Raw genomic sequence first — 16,781 nt, 5'->3', positions numbered from 1 at the left:
CAGGGGCGCCCGCACACTCACGGCTGCGTTTCAAGACTTCCTGGTTGTCAGGGTTAGTTTTCCTGCTTCTCCAGTGACTGACCACTGCCTTTACTTCCACATTGTCTGGGGTTCATCGGCAGCTAGAAGAACCCCAGCGGGCACTTGGGTGAATGCCCGTGACCTGGAGAGCTGGAACCGGAGTTGGCAGGCGACTACCGAGCTGTCCCCAAGCCCTTCCCCCAGCTCCGTCCCCAAGCCTGTCCCCTCCCACTGCTGCAGCCCCCTCCACCTAGCCTCTCTCGGGCGCAGGTAACTGGATTCCACTTTTCTTTCTTCCTGCTGTGGTGCGAGCCGGTGGTACCGCCAGTCCCAGCACCCCTCCAGCCTGTAGAGGCTCACACAGGAAAATAACTTTCCTGATGGAGCACCCAGACTCCAGACCAGCCAGAGTGGGTGGTGCGGGAGGAGCGGGGCCGGGCAGGCAGGAGAGAAAGGGCAGGAAGGAAGAGTGCCTGGGAATAAGAGCCCACGGCTCAGTTAACAAGGCCAGCTCCCAACAGGCAGGCTGTGTCTGACATACCAGCACTAAGCTCTTCCTTGGCATTTGGGATACAGGATCCTATAGAAGCACCGCAGCAAATGAGACCACGCAGCCCACTGGTTCTGGTTCAGTTTGCGCTTCAGACTGTTTTAGTCGCTTTGAATTAAAGAGGCTTTAGAGGGTTTTCTGGGTCTCTAACCGCCCGCTGCAGCTAGCATCTCTTCAATGGGGGAGAAAAGGGGGTACAGAATATGTTCCCCCCAGAACTGTGTCATCTCCTCGGCACAGACACACAGACACATGAACAACAGCTCCCAAAGACCCTGGCACAGCCTTTATGTCGTGAAATCAGACAATCGTCTGGCGCTATATACATTTCAAAAGATTTTTACATGTATTATCCAGCTGATTGAATCGCCACAGAAATTCTGTGAACTAGATCATGCAGGCAGCATTATCACCCATTGATCAAAAATTTCACGACTGCAGCACGTGGACGTCCAGAGCATAACGGGCCACCAGCTGCCTAGCACAGCGGGCGAGACGGGCGTGAGGGAAGGCGCGAAGTGATGGGGAAGAGGACGAGGGGTGGGCGCTCCCTGAGCGAGCTCTGCCCGCTGAGGGCTGTGCCCAACGCTCAGCATTTCCTGTCTCGATTAATTTCATCGCCCAGCAAGCCTCTGCTGTAGGAACTCCAATCGCAGATGGGAAAACTGAATCGCAATGGTTAAGCGCAACCAATGTGACAGAGCCAGGATCTGAACCCGCCGAGATTGTTCCAAAGCCCGTTCTCGGGGCCATGACGATTTAATTCCCTCCTAACCTTCCCAAAAGGCCTGGTCCCATACAAAGTACCAGGAGTCGGGAAGACATCTGACTTTTCAACAGCGGCAGTGGAAGCTGGGAGACCACGGGCCCTTCCCTTGGAATTCTGAGAGGAGCTCTTACATCCTCACAGGCTGCACATTACAGACCACCCAACTGAGTGCAAAAAGAATGAACTGCTTTGACATGGCCGAAGTCTCAGGAGTTTCCTTCCCATGCATGCTTCTCTGGAATGGCTGGCGGACGTGTCTCCTTCAAAATGAGGAAGGAACAAGGAACAAGTGGCGTAGATTCCTGGAGAGAGTCTGGGGGCGGAGCTCAGAGATGATCTGACAGGCTTCCTGGGCGGAAACTGAACGGAGAGGTGCCTTTCACAGCTTTTAGGAGAGAGAGCAAGTGCTCCGTCAGAACTAACAAGCAAAGAAATGTAATCGTGCTACACTGTGGCGTTAGAAATGAACACAATTAGACTCGCCAGTCAAAAAGAGCATGTTCAACAAAAACTAAAACTACCTTGGGAGCAAGGAGGAAAGCGTTAACATAGAAGGAAAGATATGAGAACAACACTTTCTTTTTTGTGACAGGAAGTCAGTAGAAAGGTAAATCTGAAATATGGAGAAAAAGCAGAATATGCACATTATTTGCAAGAATCATGGTGAATACCAGGAGAAGTATCTAAAGAGAAGAAAGCAATGTTCTCGGGAGAGGAGGCATCAGAGATGGGAAGAAGCTGACAGGGGGCTGCTGCTTTTCATCACCACTCGCTCTGTGTTATTTTTAACACTGTGTGTTACTCTGATATAAATGAAAAGTACATTAGGAAAAGCGGTATCTCTCAGAGCCCATGTCTCTCACACGCAGACACCAGTCTGTCCGCAAACGGACAGGAAAGATCTGCTAAAACGCACAGTAAATCTCATTTAAGAATTATGAATTCATGACTCATCTGTGAATTCATTTCCTAAGCGAATTTTTAAAATTATAGTTTAAAAGATTTTCGATTGACGTTGTTATGTCTGCAATCTTTTATCCACTTATTCCAATGCAAAACTTAATTCAAAAATTACAGCTTTAGCTTTCTCAGCAACCACATGTTCGCAGTGGAATGAGCCTGCCCGTGTGTTTGTCACAGTGCACGGCACACTCCGCCAGCCTGCAGGAAACTCTCCTTCCGGTGGATTCACAAAACACTAGTCATTCATTGTACACTCAACCAGTATTATTGACCACCTACTATGCACCAGACATTAACACTAAATTACATGATCCCGTATATTTTCTGTCTTACACGCATATGCAACCAGTTGGAAAAGCTTAACCATGGAACGTGCAATTGATTGGGGGTGCCCCACTGAAGGTCTGGGCCTCCTGCTTCTTGGAGTCTCCTTCAAGGCTGTACGGAGTGCTGGCCCCGCGTCACTGCATGGAGCGACCGCGGGTCCTCTGTTCTGGCGCAGCCACTGGTTTGCTAATGAGGTCAGACAATCTTCGCTGACAGGAAATATGTCTTAGTGGTTCTGTCTCACTGGTGCACAGGCCTGGCTTCATGTAGAAACTCAATAATTATTTTTCTGTGACTAGCACAGTCACACACATTTTCTGAGGGAATACACGGGGAGACAAGTGGAAGCCAACCATGCACTTACTCTTTATCTCATTCTGTTTTCAACCCAGTGAGTCCTGATTTTATGATAAGAGGGTCATCAAATCAGACCACTTCTATTTTTTTTCATTCTTAAGAGCCCAGAATGATGATATTTCAGAAATTGCTCCTTGCAGGACTAAGTGAAAATGAGACTCAACCCCATTATTCCTTTTCAAAATGACGTAATTCCAGATAACGCACCATAGCGTTGCATACTTGGAACCTGTACGATCTTATTAATTCATGTCAGCCCAATAAATTGAATTAACAAGACAGACTACCACCCAATCCAGCAATCCCACTTCTGACTATTTGTCTGAAGAAAATAAAAATGCTTAATTTGAAAAGAAAACACCCCCGACATAATTCCCTTAGGAAGTTCGTGGATAAAACAAGTTACTCCTGTTCCAATAGGGGAGACTCAACGAAGTCATCTGTCTCGAATCATCACATTCAGGATGATAGATTTGTTTCATTTTCCAAAACTCCAGTGCTCCTTGCACATACATTCTCAAAAGTTCCACACTTGACTAATAAGGTGCCATTTGTGAGCTGTCTACTCAATATTTTCAGCATGAGTCACTAAGATCGACGGGAAATAGAGCAAAAAAAAAAAAAAAAGAAGAGCCACCTCACGCATCCACATTTAATGCAACTAACTCAGTCACGCTCACAGCATCCCGGCGTTCGTTCATCTGACTCCTGAACTGGGATGTGAGTGAGAGAATTTTATGCTTCCAGCTCTGATGTTGTCGGAGAGCAGAGCTGGGGGCTGGGATGGGGCAAGGCTCATAAATCGGTGTCAGAAGTGAAGAACCGAATCGGCGGTGCTGCAGTGCCTGCCGCTGGCCCCATTTCAGGGCTGTTTCCAGTGGGTGACGTTCGGTATGGGACCGGGGGTTCCAGGGACAACCACAGACTTGCCAGCCCTGCTCTGCCCCCCTCTTCCCAGCCACATGGTCCGGGGACTCCCTGGGAGGCAAGACGGAGTGCCGTCTTCACGCTGAGAGTTACGTGAGCGGCCTGAGTGGCCTGTGCGTGACTGCTGCTGGCAGGGGAAATGGAGAGCGAAGTGCCCCACGGCAGGAGGCCAGGGAGAGGCGGCCGGCAAACCCGGGATGTGGAAAACACCAAAATGGGTGATAGGGCTTCGGCAAGCTCATGCAAACGTATTTTAAATATTTGGGTTTTGTCCTTCCAAACACATGATTTGGAAGTGCAATGTGCTTTGCGTTTTGTGCCTGATTTGCCCACATTTGGCTAGGTTTCAGGCAGCTCATAAGCAGCTGGCGTGGGCAAGTGAAATAAACATCCGGAGCGTCTGCCCGAGCCTGTGCTGATGTGCACGCTGCCCGCCCGAGCCTCCGGACAGAGGTCCCCGGCGCCTGCTCAGCCGCCCCCTGGACGAGGCCACCTGCTCACACTCACCCCACGTGGTCTGGGACCCCTACTGGGGTCCAAGTAGGACCCCAGTTTTCAAACAGCTAGGTGGTTCTGATTTAAACTGGGCTCGGTTAGGTCCAGGGAGGAAAACAATTACACTAAAAAAAATAATCCCAAGATTTAAACCGCCCGCTCTCCTCTGCCAGGGCTGAGTCCCACCTCTGAGCGGGCACAGTGAGGGGGCGGAGCCTGAGCTGTCTTACCCACCTTCTCTCAGCCCGACAAGTTCCCTCCCCTCTTCCAGGCAGGGACAGACAGATGACGTACACATGATGTGCGCTTTCCGCAGTCAAATCCCTAGCGACTGCTCACTGATGACGCCACAATAATAAGTCACCAAAAGTCGGTTTTTCTCAAGGTTTGGGAAACAACAGGGAAATGTGACCTTCATTTAACACTGCAGAGGTTCTGTAGAGTTCGTCTGCTCGTCCCTCCCTCTGCCCACCCACAAGGAGGTGCCCTTCCCACGGCCCTTTCTCTGCAAGGGGGCTGTAAGGTGGACCCACCCCTGTAAATCCCTCCTACCAGAGCCCGGCTTCCCTCAGTGCTCGTAATACTGAGAGTAAGTATTTGCATTTCAGTGGCACCGGACATTGAAAGAAGCATTCAGAACATCCATTACACAGTGTGACCCTCATTCGGTCCTTCCTGTCGCAGGACGAAGAGCAAGCTTGAGCCACCCTCCTGCACCCTCTCAACCTCAAGCTGGCCGCAGACCCATGACGCCACACTCCTCCACTGACCGAGCCAGTTTTCCTGCTTGGCGGTTTCCAATGAAGGCAGCTCCTCGTGGCCTCCCAAAGATGTGCCTTGAAGAAACGCTCCGTATTTTTTATGGCATCGTAAGTGATTGCTTTGTTTCTTTTCATTTCTATTAACCCCCACCCCTCCCCCTATGGCCACACTAGGCTACTTAGGCTACCGATGACAAACCCAGCTGGGTCCAGAGCGCTCCTGGGGCTCAGCAGACCCTGGTGCCCCTCACGGCTCCTTGTGCCTGGGCGTGGGGACGACCAGATACCCCACTCAGCAACAGAGAAGTTACAGTGGGCCAGACCAGCGACATTCAAGCCGTGTGCCACAAGAATTTTTAACACGCAACATCTATTTGGTCAGGGGCGCTGACTTCTTTTCCCTTAAGTCCGTCAAATAAAGAAACAGCAACAATACAACAATGGCCATCTGGTATGGTTGAATCAAAATTATATCTATTTTTTTCCTCAGACTGGCAAAAAAGATATTTGTTGGAGTGCTGCAGAAGTTCAGTCATAGTTCCCGTGTGCCGTGGGATGGAGAAGGTCGAAAGTCACTGGGCTGCGAGGTTCTGTGTGGAATCGGCAGCATCAACTAGTTGCACACTGTAGCTATAAACTGTCCCCGATGACTGGGAGGTGTCCAAAATGAGGACACACCAATCCTCCTGCCGTCCGCCCACCATGGAGCTGGGAGAGGCCGGGCAGGGAAATCCCTGGGAGAGAAGCTCTGACACCGCCGGGATTATGGGCGGGTCCACGATCTGGCCAGAGGCAGCCCCGGAATCGCTAAGTCGGGCAGGTCTAGGTGTAGGTGAGCAAAGCCAGTTCAAGTTCAAGGGTTCGGGGTCCTGAAGGTTATAAGTCAGTCTCTGCCACATCCCCACCTCCATTTGTGGAGGATGGGAGGGCCATCGACTGATGCCCTTGTTGGCTCCCGGTCTCCCTAACTGGAATAGCACAGCTTTCAGTTCCCTGTGATGTAAATTCTTCCTCAAAGCTAAAGACCAATCACCGTTTTCACAAAACATGCCTCTAACCGACTCTTGCTCTGGGCACAATCAGCATACTCCAAGGAACACACGCTTCCTTCCTGAGTGTGGTGAAACACAGGTGATGTAACATCTACCCCTGTAACCAAGTTCAAGTGCACAGTTCTGCGGCACCAAGCACATCCACATTCTAATGCCCGCTCCCCGGCTCGAGGTGCACCCGGCACTCCGTGGTGTTCGGGAGGACACTAACCTTGCACTTCCCGTTGCTGATACTCCCGGCTCTTAAGGACGGGGTGTGACATCCACATCCACGGGTGGTGCTTGCGGAGCTGAGGGAGCAGGTAGTGGGTGACGAACCCCACGGCGCCGGCCAGGATGAAGAGCACCACGCTGAGGAATGGCTGTGAGAACCGAGGGCAGACCCATGGCATCGTTCCGCATGGGGATGGGGCAGGGCCGCCCAGGAATGACATGGGACACGACCGCCCTTCCCCGTTTTCCTCTTAAGGGACAGGTACAAACTCAAAGGCTGTCTTACTTCAGCCTTTGAACGTCTCCCGAGACCCGTCCCTGTGCTGAGAAGCACCGGGAACCACCGGCATGGGGTGGAGAACCCGCCAGGGGAAGTCCAGAGGCCGGGGGAATTCTGCCCACTGGGATACTTTTTTTTAAAGAAGGGGTGAAGAATCACAAAATTAGACTTTCCCACATTGAAAGAAGCCATAAATATATAACATTTTTATACAGAGACAGCAACTGTCCGCAAGAACCTTGAGCCAGAACCCCCATGTAGGTTTCTCCATTTCTGCTTTTCTAAGGATGATTATGTTCCAGTCATCTTTTTAGCTCTGTGACCTCCGCGTCACTCATGCTGTGGTAACCCCTCCCTTCCCTGCGGTGGCCTCAGCCGGTCCTATGACCAGTGCTGTCCCCACTGGGGAGTGCACAAGACAGGCTGTGGCACCGGAAGTTGGACAGAGAAGGGGTGAAACTCCTGAGCCAGACCTGCCAGTGGACCAAGCTTCCGCCGGACACACTCCTCCCGGCCCATGGACAAACCTCCTCAAACCTCCCAGCGGGCCCTCTGTTCCCTCCCTCCGGCTCCACTGTCCCCTGCGTCCCCAGGGCCCCTCCGTGGGAAGGGGACTAGCGAATGGTACGTACTCGCAAGGACAGGAACACAGTGCTGGCACTCACTGCGAAGGACAGGACCGCGGCCACCGCGCACACAAGGAGGTCCGACTTTAAGACATCCTTCTGTGAAGAGAAAACCAGCGGTCAAGTTCATGCTTCTCTCTGCAACTCAGTGTCACCAGGCAAAGCAGGGGGCAGGACATGGACCCTGGACAAACTGTCCGCTCAGCCCGTCACTCACCACATATATCCCCAGTGGCGCACCCTGGGTGGACCCTTCACCACCTCCGACTCGGGGAATATCAGGGGAACTAACGCAAAGGAGGCGGAGAAGGCCACGTAAGGCTAGCCTGCACCTGCCACCCACAGGGAGAAGGGGGGTTCTTCTCTATAAACACAGTCAGGTACAAGACGCCCAGGTCTGATAAAGAAACGTCAAGGTCAAGTAATCTGCACTTGGCCTTAGCGTAGCTTATATTTTAACATGCAAACAACCTGGGTGCATCAAACAGAAATTTCTTATACACTTAACTATTTCTTTGGACCAGAGCAGATTTTACGTTTTACAACGCCTGATTAGGCTTAGTAACAAGCTACAGTAAGTAGGTACGGACGGTACTGGTCCAAAACAGACATCTAAAGCAAAGAACAGAGGGTCCAGAAATGGATCAACACATATACGGTCAGCTGATTTTAAATGAAAGCGCCAAAGTGAAAGGACATCTTCCCCTAAATGAGGGGAGGGGTCATGTATTCAACAGGTGTGGGAAGAGCGGAATCGCCATCTACGAAAAACAAAACAGCTACAAAAAACGTTTTGACGCCTCACATCACATACAGAACTTAGCATGCATCATAAACCTAACGGAAACGATCAAATTTCTCCAAGAAAACATAAGGGGAAATCTTACTGATCTTAGGTTTGCCAAAGCTTTCTCATCTAGGACACTAGAAGTTAGAACTATAAAAGAAAAAAGTCATCGCACTGGACTTCAGGAAGATTTAACACATCTGCTGTTCAGAAGACAGTTAGGGAGTGAAAAGGCTAGCCGAAGACTTGAAAAAATATCTGCAAAACATCTATCCAGGCCTTGGCCAGTAGCTCAGCTGGTTAGAGAATCATTCCAATACGCCAAGGTTGTGGGTCTGATCCCCGGTCAGGGCACAAACAAGAATCAACCAATGAATGTGTAAATAAGTGGAATACAAATCAACATTTCTCTCTCTCTAAAAAAAATCAATAAAAAAGTTTAGCCAACAAAAGTTTCGAACAGATTCTTTACCAAGAAAGATGTACTTATAAATTAAATAGTAATTACTGAACTTTGCATTCTTGGTGCTAATTAATGAAACTATAGCCCTGGCAATATTGGTGAAAGTAACATCAGCAAAATAAAAAGGCAATGGTTCCCTCTTTCCTTACAGCCACCACGAAGTAGATATTATCTGCTCCGGAAATTTTATTCTTGATAATTTTTGTTTCAGAAGAATCTTGAAAGACATCTGAACCTCAGAGAGTGTGGCTGTGGCCTGTGGCAGTGGCCTGTAACATTGTAAAAAGGTGGTAATTCTGATCGGTTTTCCTGTTAAATAATTTCTTGCTCACTTATATATTCTATAGCTCTGATTCTGAAAGATATAAACAACTTGGAAAAAAGAGAACCAAGTTGGAGGACACACAACGTCTGATTTCAAGGCTTATTACAAAGCGACAATAATCAGGTATTGGAAGTATGGGCACCAAACAGATACTGAGAACAGAACAGGATGAAGGCGGTGTGTGTTTGCACGCGTTTTGTAGGGGGTGGGTTTCCCTTTTGTTACACAGAAGACTAATTACTGTTATTTCCCTCTCCCTTCACATGTTTGAAGCCTAAAACAATCCATGACTCTGCTGGATTACTTATTTAAACAAGAGTTTTAGAGTATGTGTTTCATTTTGATAATTGCCTTAAAAGTAGATCGTACAATCTGAGATCTTAGAAAAATACGAGTACAAAAGATCTAAGTGAAATGCAAATTTGGAAGGTCTCTGTAATTCTTACTATTAAATTTTCCATTATAGGGCGACATCACAACACTGCAGCACTCTGGGACACGGAGAAGGGGAGGTCATTCACGATCATTACATTCTGACACTAACAGCATTTGCATGTTTGTGTTTGCTGGGCCCCTATTTTTGCCTGTGAATGCTGAACCACGGGTCCTAGTTGTAATCAAGAAGTATACGGTTTTTACAAGTATTTTATAAATGCCTATTCTTAGTGCGCATATAATTTCTACCTTTTTCAACAGAACTTCCTTTTGTAAGCATCTGACATTATTATGTATGTTATTGTATAGACGTCCTAATAGTCACTGAGTGGCTAAATAACTTGCCATCTTGCTGTGCCATCCACACAGGCACACGCATATACAAGCGGTGTCGTGGTGGGCACTCGAAATATCAGTCGGAATGAACTGGGGCTGTGCAAACCCTCTGAACCCCCTGGCGGGCTGCCTTCCCCGTTGGCAGTGGTGGATTACGCTGGGTCATTGTCTCTCTGCACCTAAATCTCTTTTCACAGTTTGAACTAATTCCCTAGAAAAACTGACAAATAGATTTACTATGTCATAGGTTATGAATGTTTTACAATCCTTGATGAGTTATGCTTTTCCAAATGATTGTAATAATTTACACAAATACAAACAAAGTCTTAGAGATCTCACCGTGTCACAATTGGCAATACCATTAACTCATCCTGTGCTGTGTGGACCAAAACTATGCCCTCTGATTTCACTCTGCATTTCTTAGTCACAAAAAGTGTAGATGTGTGTCATCTGTTTACATGCTAAATATTTGGTTCCTAAATGAAATATATGCAATAATATCATTTGCTTATAATTTTTAAAATTAAATTACATGAATGATAAGAGATATTTATTTTGTGTCCAATTTGCAAATATTTTAATAAATTATTCAAATTTTATTGCCTGTTTTACATACAGAAGTAAAATTTTCGTGTACTCAAATCCAACTCCTTGTGTGTGTTTTTATTTCATAGAATCCAAGTCTGGAAAACCCTTCGCTCTCTAGAACCTGAATAAATATTTTATTTCATTTATACTTTTTTGAAAAGTGCATAAAATACATATGCACAATTTAAAGGATAATTACAAAGCAAATGCCCTAGTAACCACCAACTGCTTCAAGAATCCAGCATCCCCACTGCCCAGAAAGCCCCTGGTACGTGGTCCCCTGCCACAAACCATTCTTTTCCCTCCTGGGGGTTCCTATCAACTTCCCTAACTCTGGCGAAGATCACTTTCTTGCCTTAAAAAAATGATTTTGCTGCTCACGTATTTTATAAGTGTGACTAGAAGCCCTCCGGTCTAGTTTGCCTACTGTCACCCCGTCTTAGACGGACGGCTCCATCCTGGATGCACGTGCCGTCTTGCTTCCTTCGCTCACATTACGTGGCTAAGGTTCGCCCATCCACGGCACGTGGCTGTCGGAAGGGCTCCTCCTGTACTCTGGAGCCCCCGTGCTGCTGTGGGCGGAGTTTCCAGGGGCTTCAGCCTGGGGTTCTTACGGAGAAGTCCTCGTGAGCGGTCTTACACGTGTACGCGTGCGCTGGTACAGGTGTGCAAGGTCTGCCCAGGGCAGATATCCGGGAGCACTGCTGGCTGCGGTGTGTACGTAGCTGGCACTTTGTAACCCCAGACTGTTTCCAAAGTGGATACACTGATTCACACTACTTCCAACAGTGTGTGCGACTTCTCTTGCCCAAAACGGTTGTCAACACTTGAATAGTACTGAACCCTAGCTGCACTTTATTTTTTCCTACACACACCTATTTACTTAATGCACACTTACTCACTTAGAGGAAGCCCTTTACGGCTTCTCGGTGACACATTCGAACTGCCAGCACCACTGCTCTCATTTGGGGACCGTTATGAAGTAACACAGGGCAACCTGAACACAGCACTGTGCCCCACGCCAGTCAGTCTGACAGCCAAGCGAGCCAATGAGAGACTGAGTGGGCGGGGCACAGGCCGTGTGGAGACCCCGGGTGAGGGGGCGACCCATGTCCCAGGCTGGATGCAATGAGTCAGCGAGAGAGCGCATTGTGCCACTCAGAAAGGCACAAATTTTCAAACTTATAAACTGTCTATTTCTGGAATTTTCCATTTCCTACTTTCAAACCTCAGGTGACCGTGGGATCCTGAAACCACAGAAAACAAAACGGAGGATAAGAGGAGGCTACTGGGCATTAGTGTTCTGGCCATTTACTCTGCTCTTTGTGAAATGCATGTACCAGTCTTCTGCCTATTTTTAACTGAGATACCAGCTTGTCTTACTGACTGATTAGAACTGTACACCCACCTCAACAGTGGTGCTTTGTCAACTATACATGTTTCAGTAATTGTTGCCCATTCTGTGGTTTGCTTTTTCTCTCTTTTTCAGTATTATTTGATAAATCAAAGGTCCTAATTTTTAAAAAATTTTGTTTATTTACTTTTAGAGAGAGGGAGGGAGTAAGTGGGAGAGAAACATCCAGGTGTGGTTGCCTCTCACACGCCCCCTACTGGCGACCTAGCTTGCAACCCAGGCATGTGCCCTGACTAGGAATCGAACCCGCAACACTTTGGTTCGCAGGCCGGTGCTCCATCCACTGAGCCATACCAGTCAGGGCCAAAGGTCATAGTTTTAATGAACTTGAATTTTTGTGCCATTTTTAACAATGCTTTCCTAGACTGGTATCATAAAGATAATGCCTTTTATTAGGATGACAAGTGCTTTCAGGTTTTGTCACCACACATGCGGGTTCCACTCCATCTGGAACGGACGCGGAAGAACTGTCGTGTGGCAGAAGAGACCTCTCATATTCTGTTACTTACAGAGAACTGCTCGTTCATTGTTCCGTTTTCCCCTGTGCCCAGGGTTGGAGCCACACGGTCCTTTGGCAGAATCAGAAACCCTTCCAGCAGACATCCCCACGGGCGTGCTTAACCTACCGCTGCCTGAAGCTGATCAACAGCTCTATTTGTCTCCCGGAAACTGCCCAACACTTTCAAGTCTTGGAGTCTATTTCTCTTTCCATTCAAGCCTGTGTGTTATTGTAGTCACATATTCTAATCCTACCTTACGTTCTTTACAACCATGGACTCTTACTATGGTTTTACACAGTTTACACTTGTTTATATTTACTAACATCTCTGCCACTTTTTTTTCTCTTTCTGCTTTCTTGCTAACTAGGCCTTCCATCTGAGACCCCTTTCTACTGAAGAATATCCTTCAGAACTATATCTAGCGAGGGTCTCTCAGCTTTTGTGTGTCTACAGCATTTTTACGGTGCCCTCATCCTTGAAAGGTGTTTTTACTGGACGTAGATGCCGGCTCGGCAGTTCCTTTATTCACGGAACAGTAAGGATAGGGAACGACTGTCTTCTGGCTTCTCCGGTCCCTTTAAATGTGGTCTGTTCAGTTGTTTAACCGCTTCAGGGTGGTCGTCATCCTCGGGGTCTCTCGGTCTCATTCTCGGAGTCCTTCGGGCGTGACCCGTGTTTCTTCCATGTGCCTGCTTGCTGTTCACCAGGGCTTTAAAATCTCGACATCCGTGTTTTTCATCAATGCTGGCAAGTTCTCAGACAGTCCCTCATCAAATATCAATTATGCCTGTCCCTTTTTCTGGAATTTTTTATTAGATATATGTTAGATCTCTTACTCTATCCCTCACATTTCTTCATCTCGTTCCGATTTCTGATTTTTGTTTGTCTGTGTGTGGTGAAACTGGGATACTTCCTTCTGTCTTTATCTTTCAGTTCAATAATTCTCTCTTCAGAGGTGTCTAATCCCCCGTGTGTGTGTGTGTGTGTACCTATAGCTGCTTCTTTTGGGGGCTTTTGTTTAAAAGGTCTATTTGGCTCTCTTTCAAACATGATGGATCATTTTAAATATTTCCCACTGCCTACAAATTTTAAGCCATGTTTATTCTTTAAACATAGTATGGGAAGTTGTAAAATTTGTGTCTGGCAGCTCCTGCATCTGAAGTATTTGCAGATCTGTACCTTTTGGTTCCTTGTTTCCTTGTATAGTTTTAAATTTTCTTTGTAAAATGTTCATTCCCCTTACAGACTTGACATCAGCAATCAGGCCTTGAGGGCCCAGGAGGATGGAGTCCACTGTGGAAAATTTGTGTTTGTTTCTGCTGGGAGGTGTTCCCAGCTGGAGGCCGCTTTACACTGTGTTCTTAGACTGAGGCGTTCTGTGCCACCCAGATTACATAATTTGGACTGTAAATCCATGCAGAACTGCAACACTTCAAGGACTGCCTTGTTGTTCGGATGCTTAGCACTGGGGTGGGTTTGCTCGCATGCCCCTAATGCTGAGGAGGGTGGAGGTCATTCCCTCTGGTTCACCCTCCCACTGAGGGCGGGCCCTCTAGTGCCCCGGCTTGAAGAGTGGACCCTCTAACACTGGACGCCCGCCCTGGCAGGACAGGCTACAGTGTCTCTTCCCTGCAGCCCGAGAGCTGAGAACCGCGGCCCACGGTCCCCTCAGACAGATGCTCCGGAGGCAGGAGAAGCACCCCGCTCTGCTTCTTCCAGGTGTCCTTGCTCACTGCAGTTTTAACCTGATAACTTCTCATTGTTTTGTTAGTTTCTTGCTACATTAAAGGATTTTTTTGTATTTGATTCAGAATATTTGGTTTCAATCAGCGCACAGTTTGGTTCCAGTGATCTGGCCCACCATCACACCCGAGACGGAAGTCCCATCCGACCTCCCTCCTCCTGGCTCCCTCTCTCACGCGCTGGTGTCTGGTGCGGGCTGAGCGCACAAAATTCCCTCTCCCTCCCACCGCTCAGCAAACACCTCCACACCATATACCGAATAATCAGTTCCCAGTGTGACATTTAAGTTTTACATAATAAATTCACATAAATAATTCGTCTCCTTTCTGTGTCTCGCTGATTTACTAATCTCATTCTCTAATTTTGGATGAATCTCATTTTTTTTGATTACTCAGTCTTTATAATATACTACTAAATCTCAAAGTGCTAAGTTCCTCTTTCTTATTTTTCTTTCTTAGATTTTTTAAGGCTATTAACTGCTATTCTTTTCAATGAACCTTAGAATCATTTCTCCAAGTTATAAACAAAATGCCTTTATAACTGCTTTGGACTATATTAAACTACAAATTTATTAGAAAGAAATGGCACTTAATAAATCTCGGCCTTCCCACCCCAAAATCAGGCCATGTCTGTTTATCACACCTCATTCATAACCTCATTTGCATTTTAATAAGCTGTGGTAGTTTTCTTTATTTCTGACACTTGTTAAAATCATTCCCATCATCGATTCATATATTTTGTTGCTATTGTCAGTTGAATTATGTTTTCATTACATTTTTTAAGGGTTTTTTTTGATGTGTTAGAATGTTCTCGCTTTTCTAGATTTTCTTGTCTCTGAGGGTATTTATGGATTCCCTTGTTAATCACGGTCGATTCTAATAAACTTTTCTGTGTGTTCCATTTGAATACAATAATGCAATCTACACTTGTTTCTCTTTCAAGACTTGTGCTAGCCAGAACTTCTAAAACAATATCCAGTACTATTAACATTTTCCCAATGTTGACGGTGAGTCCATGCGTATTTAATAAATGTATCGGCTCTTAGCATGTAAAACGTTTTAAACCCACGTGGCATCTGATGCGGCACCTCACGCTCCAATCCTGAAAGGAGGCTTCGGAAGCCCTGGCCCAGCAGCACCGCGCAGCCAGGAGATTTACACAGGGCTGGGGGTGGGGGGCACAGCATCCCAAACACGATACGAACAGCAGTTTGAAAGCAGCTGTTTGAACTGTACAGCTAAGACTGGGTAGTTTTGTTGGTTTGTTTCCAGGAGCTGAGAAAAGCGGATACAATGAAAGCAACCAATGGGAGCGTGAGGAAGTGCCGAAGCCGATGCCGCTGAGGGGCGAGCCCGCGGGTACAGAACCTGGGAAAGGCTGGCTGACCCGGCAAACAGCAGCGGGAGGCCTGTGCTTTCATTAACCACTGGAGTCTGGGAACAAGCTGCGTGTGCATCTTAAGTTGCTCGTACAGGAATGGGTGAGCGCTACAGGTAGCTCCGTTTCTAGGTCAACGTCCCTTAAAGCGCAGTCTTTGGGTCACCTGAATGGAGTCACCTGGGTAACAGTAAATGCGCAGAGGCCCGACAGTCAGAACAGGGGGGAGGATGGAAAACTGACCTCAGGAGGCTGGCTCTCTGGGGGCCTCTCATACAAACTAAAACTGGAGGGGAGGGAGGGAGAGGGAGAAGGAGGGAGAGGGAGGGAGGGAGAGGGGGAGGGAGGGAGGGAGAGCGAGAGAGAGAGAATACAAGACGGCCAGAGAAAGCCACAAAGACACAAAATCACAGACAAGGAGAGAAATTTTATACTTACACTATGACACAAAAGGAAGCATTATGCACCGAACTGTAAAAGCTGAATCTGATAGTCCCATTAAAATATTATAATTAGACCAGAAGGCTTTTCAGAGGAGTGAACACACATCACACGAAACCTCCTGCAAGGATGTGCTCTCGCTTGCACAGGCCCTTTCAGCGTGCGCGGGAACCGAGGGAGCCAGCACCTGCCCACACGTCTCGTCTCATTATGCCGGGGAAATGCTATCAGCCGCTGCCGGCCAGACGTCTCGTCACGTTTCACTGTGATTCGTGCACTGCTTTTACCACAATAAATCACCAAGCGCCTTCATCCAGCAGGAAATTAAGAAACATTTGGGGAAGAGAGTTTTTCTCAGACATTCGTGGGAAAACTTCTGGGCATTCTTCAGGCCGCCCAGTGGCTTTCGCAGATGCTGACCTGGGAATGTCATTTCGATCTCGTCCCCATCAGTCTCCCAGCATATGATGTGTCTTCTTTCTCTGTTAGCTGCCATCTCGTCAGCCCTTGCTGCTTCACTTTCTATTCCCTTAAACACGTCCCTGCTTTTAAAACTAATGAGCCACCCTGACTGGTGTGGATGAGTGGGTTGGACGTCGTCCTGCAAACCCAAAGACTGGTTCTTTGACGCCCCCTCAGGGCACGCGCCTGGATTGCAGACCAGGTCTCCGTTGGGGGTGCTTGAGAGGCGACCTATCGGTGTTTCTCACATCGATGTTTCTCTCCTTCTCTTTCTCCCTCCCTTCCCCTCTCTCTAAAAAAAGTTACATTAATGAACCTTGCCCTTATTCACAGTCAGGGACTCACGTTTTCATTCCCTCATGATGAGAAATAACCCCAATGCTTTAGCCTGGATTGGGACCACATCAAAGGCGCAGGGGCTGAGATGAAGCTTCCCAAGTGGTACCCTGTTGGCTCTGACCCCTACACGTTGCCGTGAAGGGGTGGGTAGCAGTTCACTCATCTAAGTTCAGGGGCACGTGCCCAGCACCCCGTGTGCTGGGCAGACCAAGACAACGAGCCAAGCTCCT

General features: G+C 47.7%; 1 protein-coding gene across 1 annotated transcript in view; it reads right to left on the bottom strand.

Moving 5' to 3' along the window:
* The window catches only part of PCNX2 (pecanex 2), a 205,288-nt gene that overhangs the window by 104,813 nt on the left and 83,694 nt on the right, over window positions 1-16,781 (bottom strand). Inside the window, exons 18-19 of the mRNA XM_045817984.1 lie at window positions 7,348-7,440; window positions 6,434-6,584 (exon numbers count right to left, since the gene is read on the bottom strand). Of these exons, the coding sequence (XP_045673940.1) occupies window positions 6,434-6,584; window positions 7,348-7,440 (244 nt within the window). The remainder of the gene's footprint in view (window positions 1-6,433; window positions 6,585-7,347; window positions 7,441-16,781) is intronic.

Source organism: Phyllostomus hastatus, unplaced genomic scaffold (genome assembly GCF_019186645.2).
Source record: "Phyllostomus hastatus isolate PE091 unplaced genomic scaffold, TTU_PhHast_1.1 phas_contig_148, whole genome shotgun sequence".
Classification (NCBI taxonomy): Eukaryota; Metazoa; Chordata; class Mammalia; order Chiroptera; family Phyllostomidae; genus Phyllostomus; species Phyllostomus hastatus.
Note: the sequence above shows the minus strand (reverse complement) of the source record. Positions and strands in the feature narration are given on the sequence as shown.